At 34.0% G+C, this 26,878-nt stretch overlaps 1 protein-coding gene across 10 annotated transcripts in view; it reads right to left on the reverse strand.

Moving 5' to 3' along the window:
- Nucleotides 1–998: 998 nt before the first annotated feature.
- The window catches only part of RPS6KA6 (ribosomal protein S6 kinase A6), a 166,714-nt gene continuing 140,834 nt past the window's right edge, over nt 999–26,878 (reverse strand). For all 10 annotated transcript variants that reach the window (XM_017668067.3, XM_037004820.2, XM_037004819.2 and 7 more), the window contains 4 exons: nt 24,608–24,684; nt 22,712–22,829; nt 9,515–9,655; nt 999–2,671 (listed from right to left, as the gene is read on the reverse strand). In XM_017668067.3, coding sequence (XP_017523556.1) covers nt 2,546–2,671; nt 9,515–9,655; nt 22,712–22,829; nt 24,608–24,684 — 462 coding nt within the window. In that variant the 3' untranslated portion in view covers nt 999–2,545. The remainder of the gene's footprint in view (nt 2,672–9,514; nt 9,656–22,711; nt 22,830–24,607; nt 24,685–26,878) is intronic.

The following is a 26,878-nucleotide window of genomic DNA, read 5'->3' on the forward strand; positions in this document are numbered from 1 at the left end:
CATCTTCATTCGTTGCTCTGGAGTTCTAGCCAAAATGGATATGATTAGGCATCCTTAGCTGGGTTCCTTCTATAAAAGGGCGTATTTTGAAGCTTTTTTTATAATAAGGTTGTCCCCCTACTACTGCTTGTTAAGCTACATTTCCAGCTGAAAACTCTTGCACAATTATTGGGATCCACTAACATATTTGTGTCTTTTACACATTGCCAGTTCTCACTGAGCGATGAGGAATCAATCTGTTCATTACTTCATTCTGATCATTTTCTTTTTATGAAAGGACTGTATGACATGATCCTTCTTAGCAAAGTCACTGAAAAATTAAGATCATCTACTTTTAAAGACTATTGATTATGGAAAGACTGAAAGTTACTTTGTGATCATTTTTCACTTTCCAATTCCACTTAACCCAATTCTATTACTAGAAAAACATACATGGAAACAGTATCTCTGTTTTGAAAAGTTCAGCACCAAAAATCATACCTTTGAGTTTGTCTTATCAATTCATATCATTAACAGCATAAACAAGATAATGACAAGAAAAAATAAATCAGAATACATGGGCACAAATTGTTACATGCAAGTACGTCTAGTATAATAAAGCCAACTTAGGAAAGAAAAAGCCAAGTTGAGGCATAAAAATCCATGAGATGTTGGGGCAGAGGTGCACGGGGAGGGCTGTGCAACACAGAGAAGACAAATAGTGATTCTACAGCATCTTACTATGCTGATGGACAGTGACTATAATGGGGTACGTGGGGGCGGGACTTGGTGATGGTGGGAGTCTAGTAAACATAATGCTCCTCATGTAATTGTAGATTAATGATACCCCCCAAAAAAATCCATGAGATGTACCAGTCTATTTCTAAGTAATGTTTTCCATATAGCATTAGAATTAGATATTCTTTAATGTCTTTTGGTTATTGCAAAATGACACCTAAAAATGATGATAGGTAATTTTATGCATCACACCCAAGTAACAGATCTTTGTGCATGGAATATATATCACATTATAAAGAGAATATATGTATAGTTTCCTTTATTAAATACTGAAGTTACAAGTCTTCTAGCCTAAATAGTATATTTCAGTGCTCAGTAATCAACTTTCTCTCTGAACTAAGCAAAATAAACAAACAGTATACTTAACACATACAAGTAGTTCACTTATATTCACTAAACAAAACTAATACCCACCAGTTTACATTCATGAGTTCTTTCAGTAGTAGTAGTAGTAGTAGTAGTAGTAGTAGTAGTAGTAGTAGTAGTAGTAATGGTATTTTCTTCAACACAAAGAGTCTTTAAAATTTCACCATTTAGAGAAAATAATACATACTACACAGTGGTTCTAAATCATAAATGTAATAAGACCAATTTGGCCAGATCTTTTTTTATAAATATGATTCTAAAATGTGTTCAAATTTTATGTAGATCATTAGTGTTACTTCCTATTTAAAATGTCAGCTTATTTTCTTAAAGTGTAACTATTATGTAGCATTATCTGAAATTTACTGAAATGCATTGTATTATATCATGTGTGCGAGCCTACAAGTCCACTACAATTTCAACTATATAACTATAGGAATCAAGGTAGATTAATATGCTACACTGTAATTCAAAGCACATGGAAGTCTAAAAAACAACTGTGCAGGTCATTATAAAGGGGACAGATGATGATTAAATCCAATTGGTTAACCTGAAAGTCAGCTAACATAATACCAAGATAGTGTCAATACCATGTACTTTATTTTCAAAGGCTTATCTATGACCTATTTAGTAGATTACAACATCGATATAAAGCCTTTGGCTAAAAAATTCTTCACTTGCACTATAATTCCATTAGATATCAAATATGCAGAAGCTTTATAGAGACCTGTATTTCTAGATGAAGCCACTTATGGATACTATATTGGTCTATCTGTACACATTATCTGTGATTTAATTCTTTTGTAAAAACGTTGGCACCAACCATGTCAGGACTGCACATATTAGCATAAATGAATTTTTCCCTGGCACCAAACTACTATGTCTATGTTTTAGTAACTACAGAGAGTCAAATGAGTGGAGTCCTTTAGTTGTACGTAATAACAAGCTTCTATAATAGAGCTTTGTCTTTTTCTTTTTTTAAAAAAAAACCCTATCCTTCAGGATCTGATGTTGAAAAGTACTGACATTGCCCGGCATTACACTACTGTACTTGCATCTTGATTGTTGGTAACGATTCCCCAAACCATTATTGTATGAAACCAGAAAAATAACTAAAGTATCTTTATTCAAAAAGAATCTTAGAATTTAGTGTGCAGAGAAGATCCTAGGACCTGGTGGATACCAATTATGAACTAAAACACTTGGACACTATTACAAAACAATGTAGTGTGAATATTGTGGACCTATGTCTATGTTTTTTTAATCTCACTTCCTCTAAAAAAGGAGGCTTAAATGGAATATTCAAGTAATGTAGCAGAAACCAATGCCATTGATTTAAGATCAGGTATAAAGCCACACATTTCATTTCTTCATCATCCAGTCTGGCTGAGAACACCAGAAAATCTTACAGGCCAGTTGATGTTCGTTTTTTCATGCTCCGTCGCTGAGCTAAGCTTGAAGCAGCAACAGGCTCCAAGACTGGTTGAAAAGTCTTGTAAGTCAGGGCAGAGTATGTGGAAACCACTGCTTCCTAAAATTATGAAAAATATCACACATTGAACAAAAATCTTTGGAGGTAAGGAAAGCAAAAACAGAAACATTTCCACATTATATAAAGAAAGATTTAACTTGAAATATGACCTTTATCCCCAGGAAAATAATTGAGTATACTTCATCTGTGCATTGATGCTCCCTTGATGAATTAATTCCTGATTACTTGTATATTTTTTATTTCAGTAAATATGCTTCTTACAAAATTTTAACTGTCTTTCTTATTGAAGAATAGTGATAAACAATATTATATTGGTTTCAAGTATACAACATAGTGATTCAACAGTTATGTACATTATTAAATCCTCACCCTAACTAGTGTAGTTACTATCCGTCAACACAGAAAGGTGTTAAAGAACTATTGACTATGTTCTCTATGCGGTACCTTCATCCCTGTGACTAATTTATGTTAGGATTGAGATTTTTTTTTTTAGAGGGCATCTCTCATATCTATTGATCAAATGGTTGTTAACAACAATAAAATTCTGTATAGGGGACTCAATGCACAATCATTAATCAACCCCAAGCCAAATTCTCAACAGTCTCCAAACTTCTGAAGCATAACGAACAAGTTCTTACATGGTGAACAAGTTCTTACATAGTGAATAAGTTCTTGATTTTGTGCCTCTTCATCCCCCTCACCTGCTTCATTCAACCACCCCAACACCCTCCCCCCCCCCCACCATGGTAACCACCAGTCACTTCACACTGTCTAGAGTCTACTGTTGTTTTGTTAATTTAGTTTAGTTTTGTTTTTAGATTCCATATGTTAAGTGAAATCATATGGTATTTATCTTTCTCTGCCTGGTGTATTTCACTTAGCATAATACCCTCTAGGTCTATCTATGTTGTCACAAATGGCAGGATTTCTTTTGTTTTTAGGGCTGAATAATATTCTATTGTGTATATGTACCACCTCTTCTTTATCAATTCATCTATTGATGGATACTTTGGTTGCTTCTATATTGTGATTACTGTAAATAATAGGGTAATAAACATAGGGGTGCATATATCTTTTTGAATCAGAGATTTTTTTTCTTCAGGTACATTCCTAAGTGCAATTACTAGTATGGTATTTCTATTTTTAGTTTCTTAAGAACCTCCATACTGCTTTCCATAGTGCCTGCACCAATTCACATTCTCACCAAGTCTAGGACGATTTCCCTTTCCTCCACATCCTCACCAATATTTGTTATTTCTTGCCTTTTGGATAGGGGCCATCTTAACTGGTATGAGGTGATATCTCATTGTGGTTTTAATTTGCATTTCCCTGATGATTAGCAATGTGAGGCATCTTTTCATGTGCTTGCTGGCCATCCATATTCCTTTGGAAAAGTGTCTATTCAGGTCCTACGCCCAAATTTTAATTGGGTTATTTGTTTATTTAGTGTTGAGGCTTATGAATTCTTATATTTTGGATGTGAACCCAATATTGGATATATCATTTATGGATATATTCTCTCATACTGTAGGTGCCTTTTTGTATTCTTGATGGTGTCCTTTGATATACAGAAGCTTTTTAGCTTAATAATGTCCCACTTGTTTATTTTAGCTTTTGTTTCCCTTGCCTAGGAAGACATACAGAAAAAAATCGAGCATGCTTATGTTCAAGAGATTTTTTCCTGTGTTTTTCTTCTAAGAATTTTACGGTTTCAGATCTTATAAATTTGGCCTTTAGTCCATTGCAAATTTACTTTTGTGAATGGAGTTAGACAGTAATCCAGTTTCATTCTCTTGCACATAGCTGTCCAGTTTTGCCAACACCATTTATTGAAATGGCTGTCCTTTCCCACTGTATATTCATGGCTCCTTTATCATATATTAATTAACTGTATATGTGTGAGTTTATTTCTGGGAACTCTATTCTGTTCCATTGATCTATAGGCCTGCTCTTGAGCCAGTGCCATATTGTTTTGAATTACTGTAACTTTGTAGTATAGCTTGATGCCAAGGAACATAATACCCCCAGCATTATTCTTTCTCAAAATTGCTTTGGCAATTTGGAGTCTTTTATCGTTCCATATAAATTTTAGCATTATTTGGTCTAATTCATTGGAAAATGCCATTGGTATTTTGATAGGGATTTCATGGAATCCGTAAGTTACTTTGGGCCAGATGGCCACTTGGACACTATTAATTCTTCCTATCCATGAGCATGGGATGAATTTCCATTGATTTCTGTCTTCTTCATTTCTTTTATCAGTGTCTTGTAGTTTTCAGAGTATAGATCTTTCACCTCCTTGGTTAGGATCCTTCTTATTATTTTATACTTTTTGATTCAATTGTAAAGGGAACAGTTTTTCTTATTTCTCTTTCTGCTCATTTGTTGTTGGTATATAGGAATGCAATGGATTTCTGTATATTGCTTTGTATCCTGCCACTTTGCTGAATTCAGTTATTACCTCTAATAGTCTCTCAGTGGAGTCTTTAGTGTTTTCTATGTAAAGTATCACATCATCTGCAAATAGTGACAGTTTTATTTCTAGTTTATCAATTTGGATGCCTTTTATCTCTTTATCTTGCCTGATTAATGTAGCTAGGAATACCAGTACTATGTTGAGTAAAAGTGGTGGCAGCAGGCATCCTAGTCTTCTTCCTGATCATTGAGGAAAAGCTTACAGCTTTTTACCATTGAGTATGATTTTAGCCATGGGTTTGTCAAATATGGCTTTTATTATTTTGAGGTATGTTACCTCTATACTCATTTTGTTGAGAGATTTTATCATGAATGGGTGTTGAATTTTATCATATGCTTTTTCAGCAACTATTGAGATGATCAGGTGGTTTTTCATTCTTTCTGTTAATGTGGTGTACAATGTTGATTGATTTATGAATGTTATACCATCCTTGCATCAATGGAATAAGTCCCAGTTGGTCATGATAGATGATCCTTTTGATGTATTTTTGAATTTGGTTTCCTAATATTTTATTGAGGATTTTGTACCTATGTTGATCAGGGAGGGATATTGGAAATGTTCTTTTTTGTAGTGTCTGTCTGGTTTTGGTATTAGAGTGATACAAGTCCACAGAATGTGTTTAGAAGTATGCCCTCCTCTTATATTTTCTGGCATATTTTGAAATGGTGGGTACTAGCTCTTCTTAAAATGTTTGGTAGAATTCAGCTGTTGAAGCTACCTGGTCCTGGAATTTATTTGTTGGGAGTATTTGTTTACCAATTCAATTTTTTTACTGGTAATCGGTCTGTTCATATTTTCAGTTTCTTCCTTGTTTAGTGTTGAATGGTTGTACTTTTCTAGGAATCTGTCCATTTTTTCTATGTTATCCAATTTATTGGCATATAATTTTTCATAGAATTCTCTAATATTCTTTGTATTTATGTGATGTCAGTTCTACCTTCTTCAGTTTCATTTTTGATTTTGTTTATTTGTGCCATCTTTTTCTCTTGGTAAGTGTGGCAAAAGGGTTGTCTAATTTTTACACTTTCTCTAAGAACCAGTTCATTTTCATTGATTTCTTTGTTTTATTATTCTCTATTTTATTTATTTCTGTTCTGATCTTTACTATGTCTCTCCTTCTAATACCTTTGGGTTTCATTTGTTCTTTTTCTGTTTTCTTTAGTTGTGAGTTTAGACAGCTTACTTGGGATTGCTCTTATTTCTTGAGGTAAGCCTGTACTGCTATGTACTTCCCTTTTAGTACTGGTTTTGTGGCATCTTGGGTATTTTGGACTGTTGTATTTTTTTCACTTGTCTCCATATATTGCTTGATTTCATCTTTGATTTATTCATTGATCCATTGATTATTTAGAAGCATGTTGTTTAGCCTCCATGTGTTTGTGTTGTTTTCTTCATGTAACTGATTTCTACTTTCATACTCTTGTGATCTAAAAAGATGCTTGATACAGTTTCAAACTTTTTGAAATTATTTAGGCTATTTTTGTGTCCTAATTTGTGATTGATTCTGGAAAATGTCCCATATGCTATTTAGAAAAATGTGTATCCTGCTACTTTTGAGTGAATTGTTCTGTATATATCTGTATATATACAAAGATTCTTTATCTTTAATCATTGCCATTTTAATTACTGCATGTCTTGGTGTTGTCTTCCTGGGATTCCTCTTGTTAGGGGCTCTCTGTGCTTCTAGGACCTGGGTGTCTATTTCCTCCTTTTCAGCTATTATTTCTTCAGTTATTTTCTACTCCTTGGTTTCTGTTGTCTTCTTCTGGGGCCTCTATTTTGTGAATACTGTTTTATTTGGTGTTGTCACACAGCTCTCTTAGAATCTTCTCATTTTTCAAAATTATTTTCTCTCTGTTCCTCAGCTTGTTTTCCATTTCTCTAATTTTGATCTCACTGATCATCTCCTCTACTTCCAGCAGTCTACTATTTATTCCTTCCACTGTATTTTTCATTTCAGTTATTGTGTTCTTCAGCCCTGAGTGGCTCTTTTTGATATTTTCTATGTTTTTGTGGAAGTTCTCACTGAGATCCTCAATTCTTTTCCCCAGGTCAGTGGGCATATTTATGACTGTTAGTTTGAGATCTTCAAGAAGATTCCTAACCTGTTTCATTCAGCCCTTTATCTGGTGTCTTATCTTGTTCTCTTGTTTGTACATATTCCTCTGCCTCCTCATTTTGTCTGTTTTGCTGTTTCTTCCTTTGTAAGATAGATCAGCTATGCCTACTGGTATAGAAAGTAATGGCTTCATGAAGGTGTCCTGTAGTGCCCAGAAGCTCAAGAGTCTGTGCTCACCAGTACCTGATTCTCCTTTGTGGTAGAACTGCTGCTATTGGTGGTCCGTGGGTAAAACCACCTTTTTGCCTTTCTTCTGGCAGTGGCTGATCTGTTTCAGAGTCTGACAGCTCACCTTCTTGGGCCCTTTGTGTGCTTTGTTGTGTTTCTTCTGGGGCTGTTTTGGGTGGGGCTGTCCTCTGATTGCCTGGCTACAATGGCTGTGCTGCTGGTCTTGTGGGATGGGCAGAGCAGGTGTGCAGGGGAGTTCCACTGTGGGGTTGAGCTGCCAGCAAGTGACAAGGAACATTTGGAGCTTTTTTCGACAGACGCTTTATCAGCTGTGCTGAGAGAGGGCTGGAAAAAGTGGGAAAGCATCCCCTTGTCTGCCAGACAGCAAAGTGACCACTGCTGGGCCAAAGTTGGCTGTGTGGGTGGGTTGCAGGGAAGTGTGCTGCAGGGCAGAGCTTCCACAGAGGGAGCTGGAGGGTTCGGAGCTGGGTCTCACCAGTGTTCACCCAGTTGGGCTGAGGAAGTGTTGTCCACCTGCCCTTTCTCCTCTGGAGAGAACTAGCTCCAATCCATATCTCTCTGGCACCCTTCCTTTAGTTGGTAAATCTTTCAAACTGCTGACTCTGTGTTGGGTCTTAGTGGGCCCAACAGAGCATGCCTATCCTCCACAAGTGACAGGAGTCTTAGTCCCTCAGAGTGCTGCAATTCTTCCTGGGGCCCAGCCCTGTTAATCCCAAAACCTAATGCAATGTGGACTCCTGATTCCAGAGCAGATCTACAGGGCCAGGTGTGCAGGATTCCTGAATGTTTATCCCCTCCCTGCTCTGTTCCTCTTCCTCCTGCTTGTGGGCTGGTGTGGGGGGTGGGCCTGTGTCCCAATCCATCACTGATCTGCCACTTTCCCCTACTCTATGTTTGCCTGTCTGCTTTACCAGGTGTATATGGTCTGTCTGTTCTGAAGTTTTCAGGTCATTTTCAGGGTTAGTTGCAATTGCTGTATATGCTTCCTTAGTATGTGTGTGGGAGGAGGTCTCTGATTTGCCTTCCAACTCTGCCATCTTTTCCACTGCCCAGTCACTTCTTACAAATTTTTAAAACACAAATGTATTGTTTTTATCCGTCTTTCATCACTCATTTAATATGCTTTTAATATTTTCTTAAATTTTATTTAATAGGCATATATTTAAGGCATACATAATATTGATTTACATATACATAATAAAATGATTAGTCAAGCTAATTAAAATACCTTCTCACATAGTTATCATTTTTTGTGATGAAGAACACCTGAAATCTCCTCTTAGCAAACTTCCAGTATTCAATACAGTATTATTAACTATAGCCATCATACTGCACATTGCATCTCTAGATTCATTCATCCTACATAACTGCAACTTTGTATACTTTACCAACATCTCCCACTTCCCCCACTTCCCTGCCACTGGTGACTACTCTTCTACTCTCCTTTTATATATTTGACTTTTTTTAGATTCCACATGCAAGAGGATCACACATTTTTTTTCTTTCTGTGTCTGGCTTATTTCACTTAGTATAATGTCTTCTTTTTTCACCCACGTTGTTGTAAATGGTAGGATTTCCTTTTTTAAAGCTGAATAATATTCTAATGCACATATATATACCACAATTTCTTTATTCTCAAAGAGATATCTGCACTTCCATGTTCACTACAGTATCATTCATAGTAATCAAGACATGGAAAGAACCTAGGTGTCTATAAAGAGATGAATGCATTAAGCAAAATTTTAAAATCTAGGTTCAATGTCAATAAATATGGAAGCTTGCACCAATGGTTATTAATTTTTGAACCAATAGCAATTTTTTATAGGAAACTTGCACAGTCCACTTCTACTCCAGTGTCTCTTAAGAGCAAGTGAAATCCAACCAAGAAATTTTTATTTATCATCAGAAAGGCAGTAGGTAAAGAAATTAAGAGGAGTCTATGGTTGCTATTTAAAACAAAGCAAAACAAAACAAAAATTAGGAAATTAACCCTTAAAAAACTAAAGATATTTTATGGTGTCATCAGGAAATGGCATGCAATGGCTTTATTACATATCATGTATGTAAAAGGTACATAAAAGATTTTTTAAATTTTTACCTTAACAACATTTGATGTATCATTTCTATTTGGCTGATCATTTGGCAACTGGTCTCTGTGGGTCATCCATGAGTGTTTCAATACTTGTTCTGTAGTGTACCTCTGATGTGGGTCCATATGTAGCATATGGGAAAGCAAATCCTAAATTAAAAAATATGTATATATGAAACTATATATTAGTAAAGGTTTTAATAAAATATGTAATTTCACATTGTCTTAAAATATGAAAGCATCAGTAGCTTTGCAAGTTGTTTTATTTGACCAACCCATAGGGAAAACAAAACTATACTCTGCAGTTAACTGTCAAATGGGAATCTTGAAACAGATTTTTCAATATACAGTAAATCCTTCCTTATCATTTCTAAATCAGGGGATACCAAATCTGTGGAATTGGAATGTAGTTAGTGATGGAGGAGGAAAACATAAAACAGCAAGAGTTATCCTGGAATGTGCTAAATGGTCAAGAGGATTAAGGAGCTATTGATCTTTGCTGGTAAGCTGGGCCCCCCAAAGTATAAGGGTATGTATATACAGATACAACATAAAAAGGAGCATCCTCTATCATTAATACATTCAGTAACTTGGGATATACTGTATAAAATATTAAAGCAAAACATAAATCCAAAGTTAGCAGCTGATTGCTAGCATAATACTGTCATAATATCATAAGTTTTTCATCAGAGTAACTGTGCACATGCTTATTTATCTTTATTATAATAACAAGTTATAAATGTAACATTAACACAGTAAAATAATTTTAGTATATTAAATAATATAAAATTTTAAATAAACTATCTCTACTAAGCAACATTAAGAAAGGAGAAGTAAACTTTTTTTAGCAGGCATCTTCTAAAATAGAAACAAAATAATCACTTACGAACTTTTCATCAATAGCAAAAGCAGCGCAAATAAAGACTAAATAGTAACATTCGAATTTGAAGAATAATATAGTTGGTTGAAACTATGTAGGACAGTAGAAAAACTATTCAAAAAATTTACTGGAACAAGAACATCTTGACATAAATAAATGGAAAATAATATAAAAAAGAAAATAACAGTGAAATTAATAGAACATACCTGAATAAAAATCATAAAAATCATAAAAGTTCAACAGTCCGAGGACTTCTGCCTCTGACCAAGATGGAATACCAGGGACTAGATTTATCCACCAGCTTGACACAATCCCCCGAAAAAAAACACCATAAAATATAGCAAACAGTGGTTTCAAAATATCAGATATTAGGTAATAAAGGAGAGTGATCCCCAAGAGATGGGAAACAAATCAAGTTCTATGATCTCTCCAGCTTACCACCTTGAGAGAATTTTCAGGCTGCTGTGCAGGTAAGGGGAACCCAGGTAGAGACTGGTGGATAGAGTTGATACAGAACTGAAAGTCACGGGAGACCAAGGCAGACAGTTAGAACAGATTACCAGAGAGGTGAGAGATGCAGAAAGAGAACTACAGAGATCTGTAGAGAGAATCCTTCCAGTATTCACCAGATTACAGATCAATACATATATGTGAAAAAATATCAAAGGGAATTTTGCCTTGGGAAGAACTACCTGAAAGGATATAAGGAAAATCAGATCTCGAGCAGGGTGAGGAATATTGCCTTTTCCCACCAGACAGATGGGAAAACCCCCCTTATTCATGGAATATTTGGGAGAAACTTACCGAAGTAGTGTGTAGCCCTAAACCTTGCTCTAATCCTGACTTAAAAATCTTAAGGAAGAACCAAAAGTTTCAAACTGTTTCTCATAAATGTGGCCCAGAATAAAGTGCAAGGATTTTCATAGGAACATAAAGTCATCCAACACCCACAAAGGAAAAATTCACTATGTTTGACTTCTTAAAAAAAATTACCAGGAAAATAAGAGAAGAAAAATAAAATGCATAATGAGGAGAAAAAAATTTATCAAAATTGATCCACAAAGGACACACATGTTAGTATTAGCAGACAGGACATTAGAACAGTTATTATAATTTCATTGCATATGTTCAAAAGACAAATAGAGACAAAGAATATATAAAAATATACAAATCAATCTTCTAGAGATGAAAACTTAAATGTGAGACCAAGAATAAATCGAAGGGGATTAACAGTGAGTGAATTTGATGCAGCAGGTAAAAAGATTAGTGAAAACACAGCGAGAGATTCTATCAAAAAGATAGAATGTAAAACAAACAAGCAAAAGAGCAGAGCATCAGTGAGCTATAGTACAACTTGAAGCAGCATAAAACACAAGTACAATTTCATCCCAGAAAGAAAGAGAAGAAAAAATATTTGAAGAAATAATGACTCCAAAATTGCCAAATTTTATGAAAAATATAGACAAATAGATCCAAGACATTCAATGAACCCCAAGTACAGGAAAAATGATGAAAATTACATCAAGGCATAACAAACCAAATAGCTTAAAACCCAACACAGAGACAACTTTAAAAGCAACTAGAGAAAAAAGACATGTTACAAATAGTGAAACAAAGATAAGGGTAACAGCAGGTTTGTCAGAAAAAAAATCAAATGACAAGCCAGTAGAACTCCCCAACAGTCAATGGATCAAAGAAGAAATAAAACAAAACATGAAAACATCTTAAACAAAAATGGTAGCACAACATACCAAAACGTATAGGATACAACAAAAAGCAGGTCTAAGCAGGAAGTTTATAGCTACAAATGCCTCTATAATAAAAGCAAGACCTCAGATAAACAATTTAATCTTATACCTCAAAACCTACAAAAAGAAAAACAAAGCCCAAAATTAGTAGAAGGAAGGAGACAACAAAGATCAAAACAAAAAATATGAGAGACTAGAAAAATAGAATGATCAACAAAATGAAGATCTAGCTTTTGAAAAGATAAACAAAACTGTAAACCTTTAGCTCAAAAAGAACCAAGAGAGAAATCTCAAGTAAATCAAAACAGAAATTAAATAGGAGACATTACAATTCTGATTCCACAGAAATACAAAGGATAATAAGAGACTGTTATGAAAAATTATATGCCAACAAACTGGATAACCTAAAAGAAATGGATGCATTACTAGAAACATTCAACCTACCAATCCTGAATCATGAAGAAAAGGGAAGCCTGAAAAGACCAGTAATGTGTAAGCAGACTGAAGCAATAATCAAAAACCTCTCAACAAAGAAACCACCAGGACCAGATGTTTTCACTGGTGAATTCCAACAATCATTTAAAGGTGATTTAATGTCAATACTTCTTAAAATCCTTCCCCAAAATTGAAGAGGGAGGAACACTCCAAAAATTATTTTATGCTGCTAGCATTACCCAAATAGCAAAGCCAGATAAGGACACTACAAGAAAAGAAAATACAGGCCAATATCTCTGATGAATATAGATTAAAAAATTCTCAACAGAATACCAGCAAAATGAATTCAATAGCACATTAAAAGGAACATATACCATGATTAAGTAGAATTTATACCTGGGAAGCAAGAATGACTCAACATACACAAATCAATAAATGTGATATACCACATTAATAAAATGAGGGATAAAAATCATATAATCTCAATAAATGCAGACAAAGCATTTGACAGAATTCAGTGTCCTTTAGTGATAAAAACTCTCAACAAATTGGGTTACAGAAAGGACATACCTTAACATAATGAAGGCCACATATGAAAAGCGTGCAGCAAACATCATACTCAGTGATGAAAGACTGAAAGATTTTCCCTTAAGGTCAGGAGCAAGAAAAAGGTGCCCACACTCACCCCTCCTATTCAACATACTTAGTATATGAAGTCCTAGCTAGATCAATTAGCCAAGGAAAATAAATAAAAGGTATCCATATTGGAAAGAAGAAATAAAAGAGTTTGAGGCATCAAGAGGTTAGGCATCATTTCCAAGGCTCCATAGCTAGTATGTGTCATGTACTGGTAAGCAAGGATATGCATCTAGGCAGTGAGAGTCTGGCTTCTAACTACTAAACTATACTACTCCTCCTTCCCCACTAAACTCAACATTGATGCCTGAATGTTATATAATTATTGCTGCTTTCTTTTTAATGTAACAACTATCATGTACACACAGTAACTGCTCAATGTTTATAAGCATTAAGTAAGCATTTGTGGAAAATTCCAAAACCCTTGTTTTAGGGGAAAAAATCAGTTTTTCATAATGAAGAGAAATAAAGTTAAGTTTTATTATGCATTAATTAAAAATATTTAACTGAAATTAAGGACAGTTATATCTAGGATGGTCAAATAATTTGTTATCCAAACCAGGGCACTCGAGAGTGAAAGTCATAAACTAGGGCTGTCCCAACAAACTGTGATGTATGGCCAACCTAGTTAAAGCAAAAAGGAAATAATGAATTCCAGGGTAAAATTCAGCTAAGTTGTATAACATTAAGGTACTTTCATAAATGTTCCACAGGTGCTTAAGCATAGAAAATGGTCACTTTTTATGTTGAAACAGACTGATTTCCAAAAGCAAAGTGGATTCTCCTAAAATGAAAATGAAAATGTAGCAAATACAGACATATCTGAAATGTTCATAAAACACTATGCTTAGTATTTCCTAGGGAAGATATGAACAGAATGATGCTTAGTATATGCTATCAAATGGCTTAATAGCAGAAGCATCAACATTTTGGTACTTCCTTTAAATAACTTGAAGTAGTTTTAATAAGACTTAATTTACCTTAATACTTTTTAACCTTCCTCAGAAATATACATCTCTTTGACAGAATGACAAGCATAGAATGGATGACAAATGAAAAAAGCAAAAGTGTCATTATCTTAAGTAATATTCACTGAATTTTCTTGATAGCTAAGAGGAAAATGAGCTCACCCACAGTTCACAAATTATCTGTCACTTCCATATGAATTATTTTTCATTTATTCAAAATGGATATAGCACTGCTATCCAGTTTAAAAAATATATACTGAGCTATAATAAGAATGATTACTTGTATACAATCAGTTGGGTGTTTACTTAGATAACCAAACTGGAAGAAAAACATTACTAATAAACATGATTAACTTAATCTAACCTAGACCTCAAAGATTTCTTATTTTTTGTATCCATTTTAGGTAAACACCAGTGAAACTCCAAATACTTTGAACATACACAAATATAGGAGAACAGAAATTTTACTACTCTCACAGTACTCAGGTAATAGATTCATTAAACTTTGGAAGTGACTGATAATACATCACTTCTATTTCAATTTAATCATGTGACCGAGATAAACCATTTTAAAAAATCAGTTATTAATAATTATATTGTAAGCACTGTAATTTGGTCAAATGTGTTACAATTCATATTTAATCAGTATAAAAGATTCAGTTCTATACATACTTAAGTCACACCTTCTGCCTTGATTACTGATAAGAATAATTACCCCTTACAATAAAACTAAAAGTAGAATTCTAATTACTGAATTTGCTATTGTATTTTCCTAGCTTTCTTTGGAAATTGTGAAAGACTAACAAAAAGTTATGGTACTAGATATTCTATAAGTTCAATATAATGTTTTACCTGAATGGAAAAGAAGTGGGTGAAAAATAACACCTTTCTTTTGGCCTTCTCTTATTAAAAGGTTATAGACTTCTTTATCCTTCATTCTATCCACATATGCCAAGCCAATAAAGCTTTTCTTCCTCCATAAAATCTGCCCAAACCTGTGGTAGACTGAAAAGAAAACTGGGATAGAGACAGGAAAAGATGGCAGAGTAGGACGGCAAAGAAAAACCTCCTTCCATGTATACAGCAAGGGAGCAACTACAGCAAATATAATTAACCCTGAAAACAACATCAAGACTGCATGAAAGACCATCTAACCTGGTGAAGAGAGCCACATTGAAGGTAAACTGGCAGAGGTGTGATTAATCAGAATTAGAACTCAAGCCTTTCCTCCATCCCACTCTGCAACAGGAGGGAGAGGGATGGAATGAGGGGAGGATGACTATTCAGGAATCCAGCACACCTGGCCCTGGAGATCTGCTCCTGGAAAATATGAGTCCACATTGCATTGGGATTTGGTGATTAACAAGGCTGGACACCAGGATGAGTTGGAGTACTCTGGGAAGCTAAGACTCCTGTCCCTTGTGGAGGACAGGCAAACTCTGTTGGTCCTGCTGAGACCCAACACAGAGGTGGCAGTTTGAAAGATTTACAAGCAGTGGGAAGTGTGTCAGAGGGGTTGGGTCAGAGGGAGATCTCTCTGTAGGAGAAAGGGCATAGGTAGACGATACTTCCCCACCCCTCCCTCAGCCCAACTGGTCAGATGCTACCAGGAATCAGCTCCAAATGCTCCATCAGCCTCACTGGCAGCTCAGCCCATGGTAGTGCTCCCCTGCACACCCATCCCACCCAGTCTGCTGGGCCCAGCAGTGTTTCGATTTTGCTGTGTCAGGTGGAGGGCTAATTACACTTTCCTGGCACCCCCACAGCCTAGCTGGATGGGTGCTTGCAGGATCCAATTCTAAACCCTCCTCCAGTCCCTCGCTCCCTGTCCACCCACCCTTTCAAGCACACTCAGTCAAGTAGGCAGCCACCACTGGTTACTTGCAAACAGGATGGCCCCACCCACAATGAACTCCAGCAGAAGCACTGTTAAGGCACACAGAGGCAGGCTGTAGGGAACAGCCACTGCCACCAGTCAGGCAGAAAGGCAGGCCCCATCCACAGAGCACCAATAGCAATTGTGGCTCAGTCACAAAAGAGAACCAGGATCTGGTGAGCTAAGAGTCTTGAGCTTCTGGACACCACAGAACACACTTTGTAGGGCCATTACAAGTAACAACAGTAAAAGAAGGACATTCCATAATGATAAAGGTATCAGTCCAACAAGAGGATATAACAATTATAAGTATTTATGCACCCAATGTAGGAGAACCTAAATATATAAAACAAATAGTAATAGACCTAAAGGGAGACAGATAGCTATACAGTCATATTACAGGATTTTAACACTCCACTTATATCAATGACAGATCATCCAGACAGATAATAAGAAAGATTTGTTGAAAAACACATTAGACCAGATGGACTTAACAGACATCTACAGAACATTCCACCCCAAAGCAGCAGGATACACATTTTTCTCAAGTGCACATGGGACGTTCTCTAGAACAAATAACATACTAGGATGCAAAAATAGCTCCAATAAATTTTAAAAGATTGCAATTTTATCAAGCATCTTTTTAGACCACCGTGGTATGAAACTGGAAATCAATTATATGAAGAAAAGAAAAAAACCCAACAAACACATGAAGGCTAAACAACATGCTTCTAAATAATGGATTAATGAACAAATCAAAGAGGATCTCAAAGAATACAAGGAGACAAATGAGAACAGAAACACAACAGTTCCAAATAGGTGGGATATAGCAAAAGTGGTTCTAAGACGGATGTACATATAGCAATACAGGCTTAACTCAAGAAAAAAGAACAATCCCCAATGAACAATCTAAACTCACAACTAAAGGAACTAGAAAAAGAATAATAAACAAAACCCAGTTACTAGAAGCCACATAATAAAGATCAGAGCAGAATTAAAATAGAGACTAAGAAAACAATAGAAAAAAATCCATGACCCACAAGAGCTGGTTCTTTGAGAAGATAAACAAAACAGACAAATTCCCAGCCAGGGTTATCAAGAAACATAGAGAAAGGACACAAATAAAAGCTGAAACAAAAAGGACAAGTTATAACTAACAGCACAGAAATACAAATAATTATGAAAAATGATGTGCCAATAAATTGGACAACCTAGAAGAAAGGGATAAATTCCTAGCAATGTACGATCTTCCAAGACTGACACAGAAAGAAACAGAAAATCTGAACAGACTGATTGCCAGTAATGAAATTGAAATGGAAATAAAAAAACTCCCAACAAACAAAAGTCCAGGGTCAGATGGCTACACTGCTGAATTCTACAAAACATTTAAAGAGGAGCTAATGCCCACCCTTCTTCAAGAACACCAAAAAATAGAAGAGGAGGGAATACTTCCATACTCATTCTATGAAGTCAGTATCACTCTAATACCAAAACCAGACACACTACAAAAAAGAGAATTTCAGAACAATATCCCTGATGAACATAGATAAAAAAAATCCTCAACAAAATATTTTCAAACAGAATGCAAAATTACATAAAAAATATCTGTCATGACCAAATGGGATTTATTCCAGGAATGCAAGGATGGTACAATATTTATAAATCAATTCATGTGATACAACATATTAATGAACAGGATAAAAACCATATGATTATCTCAATAGATGCTGAAAAAGCATTTGATAATATTCAACAACCACTTATGATAAAAACTCTCAAGAAAATGGGTATAGAGGCAACACACCTCAAAAATAATAAAGGCCATCATGTAAACCCATGGCTAATATCATACTCAAAGGCAAAAGCTGCAAGCTTTTCCTCAAAGATCAGGAAGAAGACTAGGTTGCCCACTCACACCACTTTTATTTAACATACTACTGGAAGTCCTAGCCATGGCAATCAGACAAGATAAAGAGATAAAAGGTATCCAAATTGGTAAGGAAGAAGTAAAATTGTCAATATTTGCAGATGGCATGATACTATACATAGAAACCCCTAAACATTCCACCAAAAGACAATTAGAGCTAATAAATGGATTAAGCAAATTTCGGAATACAAAATCAATATACAGAAATATTTTGCATTCCTGAATACTAACAACAAATTAGCAGAGAGAGAAACCAGCAAAACAATTCCATGTACAATTTCATCAAAAATAAAATACCTAGGAATAAACCTAACCAGGAGGTGAAAGACCTGTACTCTGAAAACTATTAAGACACTGATGAAAGAAACTGGAGATGACAAAAATCAATGGAAATCTATCCCATGCTCATGGGCAGAAAGAATTAATATTGTCCAAACTGTCATTCTATCCAGAGAAATTTACAGATTCAATGCAATCCCTGTCAAAATACAGGTGGCATTTTTCGAACTAGAGGAAAGTATCCTAAAGTTTATATGGAACCACAGACTCTGAATATCTATAAGCAATCTTGAGAAATAAGAAGAAAACTTGGTACATCACACTTCCTGGCTTCAACCTATACTACAAAGCAATAATAATCAAAATAGTATAGTACTGTCACAAGAACAGCCCCATATATCCATGGGATAGCATAAAGAGTCCAGATATAAATCCATGCATACATAGTCAATTAGTATATGACAATGGAGCCATTAATATACAAAAGGGAAAAGACAGCCTCTTCAATAAACAGTGCTGGGAAAACTGGACAGCTACATGGAAGAGAACAAAACTGGATTATTGTCCAACTCCATACACAAAAGTAAACTCGAAATGTATTAAAGACCTAAATAAAAGACCTGAAACTATAAAACTCTTAAAAGAAAATATAGGCAATAATCTCTTGAACATAAAAATGAGTGATTTTTTCTGGAGACATCTCCCTCAGCAAGGGAAACAAAAGCAAAATAAACTACACCAAACTGAAATGATTCTGTACAAAAACAGATATTACCTAAGTATGGGAGAATATATTCACAAATGATTTATCTGATAAGGGGTTAACATCCAAAAAATAAAAAGAATTCATAAACTTCAACATCAAAAAATCAAATAACCTGATTAAAAAATGGGCATAGGACTTGAACAGACACTTTTGAAAAGAAGAAATACAGCTGGCCAATGGGCACATGAAAAGGTGTTTCCACGTCACTTGGCAGCAGGGCAATGCAAATCAAAACCACAATGAGAAATCACCTCACACCAGTCAGAATGCCATTACTAAAAAGATAAGGAATAATAAGTGTTAGTGAAGATGTAGAGAAAAGGAAATTCACTGGAGGGAATGTAAATTGGTGCAGCCAGTATGGAAAGTAGTCTGGAGGTTCCTCAAAAAACTAAAAATAGAAACACCATACCAGTAAGTGCAATTAGGAATTTACCTGAAGAAAACAAAAAAAAATCTCTGATTCAAAAAGGTACATGCACTCCTATGTTTACTGCGGCATTATTCACAATAGCCACAATATGAAAGCAACCAAAGTGTCTATCAATAGATGAATGAAGAAGAGGTGGTACATATATACAATGGAATATTTTTCAGCCATAAAAACAAAAGAAATCCTGCCATTTGTGACAACATGGATGGACCTGATGGGTATTATGCTAACTGAAATAAGCCAGACAGAGAAAGACAAATATCATATTTCACTTACATGTGACATCTAAAAACAAATGAAACAAAATGAACAAAACAGCAGTGGACTCACAGACACTGAGAAGTTACCATGGGGGGAGAGGTTGTGGTTGGTGGGTGAAATTAGTGAAGGTGATAAAGTGTCACAAAATCTTAATTGTAATGTAAATAGGTCACGGGGATGAAAGTATACCACAGAGAACACAGTTAATAGTTTTGTAACTACTGACAATAACTACACTAGATGCGGTAAGGATTTAATAATTAATGCATGTAACTGTTGAATTACTATGTTGTGTACTTGAAACCAATATGATATTGTGTGTATGTATTATATTTTCATAAAAAAATAACAACAGAAAAGGGTACTGGGCTAAAAATCAGTTCTGGCTCTGCCACTCATTAGTGTGTGACCATGAACAATATAAATTCTACACACCCTGATTTATCTATCTGCAAAATGATGGATCATATCTTTTCTAGCTCTAGAAATCAATGACTTGTAAATACATGAACAAAATATTCTCCTATTAAAAGCAACCTGAAGCCAAAATGGAAAAGATATATTTATATACAACCTGGCCACTTATTTCAAATTTACAATTGTTCATAACCAGATAATATTAATCTTCATATAATGGACAAAAAGCTTACTGTGTAAATTAATAATATAAGAATAAAAGGTTAAATAGGTTATGAAAAAGTATTCAATTAAGTATTTATTATGCTAGGTTCAACAGTAAATGCAAAAATGAATTTGACATATAAGCTCCCTGAATGGGAAGAATAAAAATGTATACAAATGACTACATGACAAGGGGAAAGGTGGTAAGTGCTATAATAAAATACATACAGTGTAGTAATACAGTAGAGGAAAAGTATAAGTTCTTATTATAGGAGGTAAGGGAAGATGTCACAAGTAATTGACCTGTAAGAACTTCCACTGGGCAATTCTTTTTTGGATAAGGGTATATGTAGTTGAAATAAGTAACATTTTATTTGTTTAAAATACTGTAAAAATTAGAACAGCCTTCTAATTATTCAGGTATTATTATGTCTATATGGCATGATACCATGAAATTTTCATTAATTTTTGCCTCCTCTCCTTCTGTTTTGTTTACTGGATTCTCCTTGTCTCCCTGTTTTACAAAAGGGAAGAAGCAATGCCATGTTCTCAAAGCCTGGGGCTTGGGGGTGAGTAGTTAGCTGAAACTATTGTGGCAATAAAGCATATAAAGCTAACATGACTTCCACTATCACTCCCACCCTCACCCCCATTTAACTGAATACATGGAAGATCTTGTGAAAAATTTTAACAATATCCCCCAACATCTTTTCCTATGTTAAATTCTCCAGAATATCATATTAGAAGGCGGTGAGAATAAAACTAAACTTTAATATGTGGTATTCCTTAAGCAAAAATAGATAGACCCAAACATAAAACATATGGAACATGGAAAACAAAAATTATAAGCACAATTTGTCATATAAATTCCTATTTCAGCATTATATTTACTGTTGCCAGTTTTTTTTTTAATGAATGCAAGAGGATCATACATATAGCTTTAAACACTGAAATTGTTCCTTGGGAAAATACATTTTCTGTGACACTAACTGGGTCACTAGGAAATACATATATTTAATGAATAATACTAGTAGTTTCAGTAACTTTACAAGGGGAAATCTGACAAATTATAAATAAACCATAGAAATAGAATTTTGGACACATAAGAAACCAAAGGGAGAATTTAACCCCCACATTTTACAAATAAGAAAACCAAGGCAGCTAGTTAGCAGATCAAAACCCAGCATTCAGTTATTTTGGCTTCCAATCATGTATTCTTCTACTATACTACACAGCACACTTGTGTTATGTATGGTTAAGGTCCAAACACAATCTCTTCCTTTTTTTTCTAATCTCCAACAGGTACAGACAATCAAATCCCTGATTTAAATATTTACAGTAATCAGGTTAGGATATATTTACTCTGTAATACACCCTACAGATTTGCTAGTGTTCTGGAGACAATTAGGTTTTGTTACTAGCATACTATTAAACATAAATAATTCCTTTGGTCTTAACATGTTTTATACTTTAAATTGCAACTTAAAAGCTTCAGGGCCACATGCTGACAAACCTCTGGGTTTTTGTTTTAAAACTTAACATTTTTTAAGTATAAGTGTAAGAATTAGTAGTCAAGGCTTGAGCAATTATTTTTTTCCTAAATTAAATAAGGCTAATTAGTCTGAAACTGCATTGCTTAATATAGCAGCCACTAGGCACATGTAGCTATTAAGCATTTTAAAAATATGGGTAGTCCAAATTTAAATGGAATGTTAAGTATAAAATATATACCAGATTATGAAAACTTAATATGAAAAAATAATATAAAATATCTCACTAGTTTTTTATATTGATTGGATGTTGAAATATTTTGGATATACTGGGTTAAATAAAATGTATTATTAATTTCACTAGTTTCTCTTAATGTGGCTACTAGAAATTTTAAAACCACATATGTGGTTTGCATTACAGTTCTATTGGACAGCTTTAAATAATAAATATCTAGGTGATACTGACAAAAAGTTCATATATTCTCTAAGAATAAGTTAAAATTATAAAAACTGCCTACATAATCACTAGTCAATATCTGTAAAGAAGGAATGATGTGTAAAAATACATTAAATGTAGAAATTGACTAAAGTTAGCTTTAAATATGTATTTTTCCTCAGTAGATTTATATTGTTAGTTTTAATTAACAGTGAAACTAGTTTATATTCATTGAAGACACATGAAATGATTGGAAAGGACTGTGGCCTAGAACTAGCATGGCAGAAAAAGCCTTTATCTTGTTCAGTCCACACATACATGTAAGTTGACTTAACAAATACTGACAGGTAACACTATCAGACACTCTGTAAATGCAGACTAGGCTATAACTTAGAGATTTCAGCAAGTTAACATGAATGAAACAAAATGAAACATATTTATAATTCATACCTTTGCTCCATCTGAAATATGGTCCCAGTTTCCACCACTCAAGGAGAACTTTCCATTGCCTATATGTAGTAGTATCTCTTCAGGAGTATCATTGGGGCCATTAGCAAATGGAGTGTAGCTATTAATAAAATAAATTTTAATAGAAATGAGGACCTAACACACATATTAAATCTGACAGTGATAAGTATAAGTCTACATACAAATATTTACTATAGCAAACTAAGAATATCACCTAATACTTCACTGTTCATATCAAATTTTATATTTTGAACAATGAACTTAATCCTAATGAATTATTTAATATAATGAAGAGTCTTGACTACAATAATTTTTTGGCTTTGATCCATTAATCAATGTAAAATAATATAAAGGTGGCTCTTCATGGAAAGCTACAGTCTTAGAATCAGACCAGAATAAAAAATGCAAATTTTGTAGTCTCCCAGGTACAAGTTGGCAAACCAAATATATGCATTATGAAGAAATTATCCCTTTTATATATTCAAAATGTATTTATTGTATTGGTTCAAGTGTACTCATTAGCATTTTATCAATATTATCAATGGAGACAGGTTAACAATGTTTTAAATTATGAAAATGGGTAAAATATTTATATCAATATAATGAAGTACCTCTACAGCCAACAAAATTATGTGGATCAATATGGACAGGAAGACAAACACATTGTATAAAGTTAAAATAATTTAAAAATTAATTATAGAATGATGAAAAGTGATTAGTTTTGTACCACTTTAACAGATGGAACTGAAAATGGTATTCAAATTTTGGAGTGGAAAGACTTATAGTTAAAAAGTATGAGGAAGATGTTTTAATATGCTAATGTCTTAATTCCCTCATGTAACAATTAAGTTGAAATAACACTAAACACACATACTTAACACACACACATACAGTCTTGCTTTGTTAGTCATAAATTAAATATTTGAAAACAGCAATCTAGAAATTGATATCCCACAGGTTGAAACCAATGGTGTTAATTGCAGTTCACATGCAAATTTTAGCTAACCTTAACTTTAGTACTTTCTATAGTTTAAAACTAAATATTTTGCAGTAAGATTTTATAGTATATCTAAAAGTATGTGGAATACACTGATATATGTAACTATCACCAAGCCAGAGTAATGCAGTGTCACCATTTTCATTACATATTTGTAAGTTCCTTGTTATGTCCAGCATATTTCAATTATACTAAATGTCACCTTTAAAAAATCACACTAACAGTATATTACAATTATAATTCTTTAAGCTTTATTCTATGCATGAGACTTTGCTAAACCTACCTTTTTCTACAGCCAAAAACTTTTACTCCTAACAAAAGTGCTACTTATTAAGAGTAAAACAGCACTTGTATTATTTGTAAGTTACCAACATTAATATAGTCCAATTATTATTTTTTTCTAGTATTTCTTTATCCTTTTAGGGGAAGGCAGCTGAGTGTGTTTCTGTAGTTTAATATTGCTACTACATAGATTTGTTAGAAAGCTCAATTTTACTAAATCTCTATAGCCAGGACGGCCAGAATTTGAGTACTTAAAAAAATTAATATAAACAAGTTGTTACCTGTTGAAACATAAATTTATTTTATGCTAAAGCAAACATTTTCAAAAAGTAGTGTACTTACTGTAAAATATAAAAATAAAAACATATGCTTTATTTTTAAAAGTTTTAGTTCCAGTAGAGAACACTTTTAATTTGAAAAGTGCCTCATTAAATTAATGCCTCACTTTGTTTTTTTAATTTTATAAGTAAACAATATCTATTTTGAAATATTGATAGCATTTTCTTTAAGATTATTTTCATCTGTCCTCTTTTGAGATGAAAATATACAGGTGAAATTCAAATAATGATACAAATCATTTGAGTATTTAGGTTTCTTACCCAGCCAACATCGTATAAAAAAGGACTCCCAGACTCCAAATATCACAAGCAGCATCATAGCCCTGTTGCATAAGAACCTGAGAAATAAATTTTCATTTTCTGGTATTACTCAGTATATATTCAGTTCTCTCATCCAAAAGGAAGCTGTGTGCTTCTAATACCCTCAGAAATGTTCACAATTAGAAAGCTTAGATCATTTGAATATTTTCAAAAACAGAATCACTTAATGTTAAAGGCAGTTTCTGCAATTAGTAAGAACTGAATAAATGGCTACTAATAAGGTGACTAAGTAACATGGGTCATACAAAAAACAGCCTTGTAAGGTATGATTCCTGACCTCAATAAGCTTTCATTCCTCTTCTTAGGAAAACCAGACACAGACAAGAAAATTTAAGATTAATATGTACAGAAAGCTACACAATACTTAATACATACTACACAAAGTACTGCCTTTAATCCTGACACTGACTCTTACGAGGTAGATATTATTTCCATTTTGAAGATAAGGAAATCAAGGCAAATGTTAAGTAATTTTCTCAATATCACAAAAGTAGTAAGTAGTGGAGCAGGTATTCTTACTCTAGAGCCTCTGCTTTTAAAATCTATGTTAACTGCCCCTTACTACATAGGAGATAGTAAAATAATATATGATCTTATGAAATCAAGATGAATTTACATTTTACATACAAGGCTTATTTATGTCTTGAAAAGATCAGCATATTTCTGGATCACACATATACATTTGATAAATTCTTAGTGGTTTCAATAGTTTTTATATAATAACTTTGCTGTTTTTGCTGGTGGTGCTGTTAATAAAACTCAGAATATATATTTGTTACATATTCATATAAGTTGTCCTCTATGAAATTAATAGGGTTTACTGGAAAAATAGAGATGAAATGATGCCTGTTTTTTTCATTTAGAAAAACAAGGCCACTGCTAAAGCCTTTTGGCATAGGAACAAAATAGAAACACTATAAATGTATTAACATTGGGACTGCCTAATCAGCATGGACTTTTCATTTATAAAAAGCTAAAAATATTAATGTTTATCTTTCACAACTGCCAGAAATGAATAATGAGCATATAACTTAAAATTCAAGATATGTTTTTTTCCTAGTCAAAGTGTATTTATTTAGAAGAACACACATATGTACAAACCTGAGAAGCTTGAGGAAGCTATCAAAATACTGACAACAAAGGCCCTAATAATGATGTACAGCTAAATCACTCCTATCATGTTAAAGCTAAGTTGGCATCCTGTAGTAAATCATAAACCTCTGCTACTTTTTTCCCCTATCTCTCTCCTTCTCTCATAATCTCTTACAATTCTGGCCATCACCCTTCCATGGTTACCAAAGGACAGTATTTTTAAAGCTTCCTAGATTACCTAATGCTTTGTCAAGGTTGAGGGACTACTTAGGAACTAGTTGGACAGGTGAGAATTAATCAGTGAGTCAGCTATAGGTACTTAATTTTCTCATAACCTTCCTAATTAATGAGAAGAAGGCCACAAGTGTCATATTGCTTAATCTAATTAGGATGAACCAGGAAAAATTTGTTTTAGATTTACCACATACTTAAATCCATTATGTATGGATAAAGAAGAGGCAGTCCACTTTTGTTCTTGAGTAGGAATGCCCCATAATAGTAAGAACATATAGCCATAAAGGAAACAAGGCAAGGTGGTGGGATGAATGAAAGGGTACAGTGAAGAAGGTATGTTTCATACATTCTTACATCAAGTGAAATACTAGACAGAAGTTAGAATTAAAGTAGTTAACACCATTACCTTCCCTCTTATTTGGCTTCTCAAATCAGCAAAAGTAACACAGATGAAGTTTCTCATTCCCTTTGCTCTAGAGTTAAAACTAATTTAAATTTGGAGTAAAACATATGACAGCCTGGAGCCAGACCAAAGCAGGTAATTTCACAATTTATAAAGAGCTGCAGGCACAGCAACAACCCAATTTATTCTAAGTTCTTTTAACCCAGGATGATTCTTAGACTCCGTAGACATTAAATATCAGTCAAATAATATAACTGATTTGCTTTTATAATAGAATATTTTTGGAGATATATTAATTTTTGTGACATGGGTATAAAGTAGAAAAGCACATCTGCTAAATAAACCTTAAGTGGTTGATAGAATTGATGCATATCAAGAAAGTGAATGAATATTCCTTTCTTACTGTTAAGCTAAAATTGTACAGATTAGTCTATCTTTTAGTAGAGAAGGACTCTCTATGCATTGTGATGAAGTAATAAATT

Source organism: Manis javanica, chromosome X, assembly GCF_040802235.1.
Source record: "Manis javanica isolate MJ-LG chromosome X, MJ_LKY, whole genome shotgun sequence".
NCBI classification, from domain to species: domain Eukaryota; kingdom Metazoa; phylum Chordata; class Mammalia; order Pholidota; family Manidae; genus Manis; species Manis javanica.